Genomic DNA, 449 nt, shown 5'->3' with positions numbered 1-449 from the left:
CCCCTGGTGACACCCCACAGGGTCACCTCAGGTGTCCCCTCAGGTGTCTCCACACCCTGTCAGTGTCCCCAACCATGTCCCCAGCCCCTGGTGACATCCCATAGGCTGTCCCCAACCCATGGTGATGCCATGGTGGCTTCTTCACACCATGCTGATGTCCCCAGTTCCTGGTGGCTTCTTCACACCATGCTGATGTCCCCAGTTCCTGGTGGCTTCTTCACACCAGGCTGATGTCCCCAACCCCTGGTGACACCCCATCTGACGTCCCCTGGTTTCTGTACCCTCAGGTATCTCCGGACCTCGCTGGTGGCCCCGGTCCTGTCCCCACCGCCATGGCCGAGGCCGTTCACTACATCCACCTGCAGAACTTCAGCCGGTCGCTCTTGGAGACCCTCAACGGCCAACGCTTGGGTGGTCACTTCTGTGACGTGACGGTGCGTATCCGTGAG

General features: G+C 61.2%; 1 protein-coding gene across 1 annotated transcript in view; it reads left to right on the top strand.

The window, feature by feature from the left end:
• Positions 1–332: 332 nt before the first annotated feature.
• The window catches only part of ZBTB45 (zinc finger and BTB domain containing 45), a gene marked incomplete at its 3' end in the record, with an annotated part of 1,084 nt that continues 967 nt past the window's right edge, over positions 333–449 (top strand). Inside the window, 1 exon segment of the mRNA XM_029086623.1 lies at positions 333–449. This exon segment is cut by the window's right edge and continues 15 nt beyond it. Within this exon segment, the coding sequence (XP_028942456.1) occupies positions 333–449 (117 nt within the window).

The sequence above is a fragment of the Antrostomus carolinensis genome, unplaced genomic scaffold, assembly GCF_000700745.2.
Source record: "Antrostomus carolinensis isolate BGI_N321 unplaced genomic scaffold, ASM70074v2 scaffold27448, whole genome shotgun sequence".
NCBI classification, from domain to species: domain Eukaryota; kingdom Metazoa; phylum Chordata; class Aves; order Caprimulgiformes; family Caprimulgidae; genus Antrostomus; species Antrostomus carolinensis.
The sequence above is the reverse complement of the archived record's forward strand: the minus strand, read 5'-3'. Positions and strand labels throughout refer to the sequence as shown.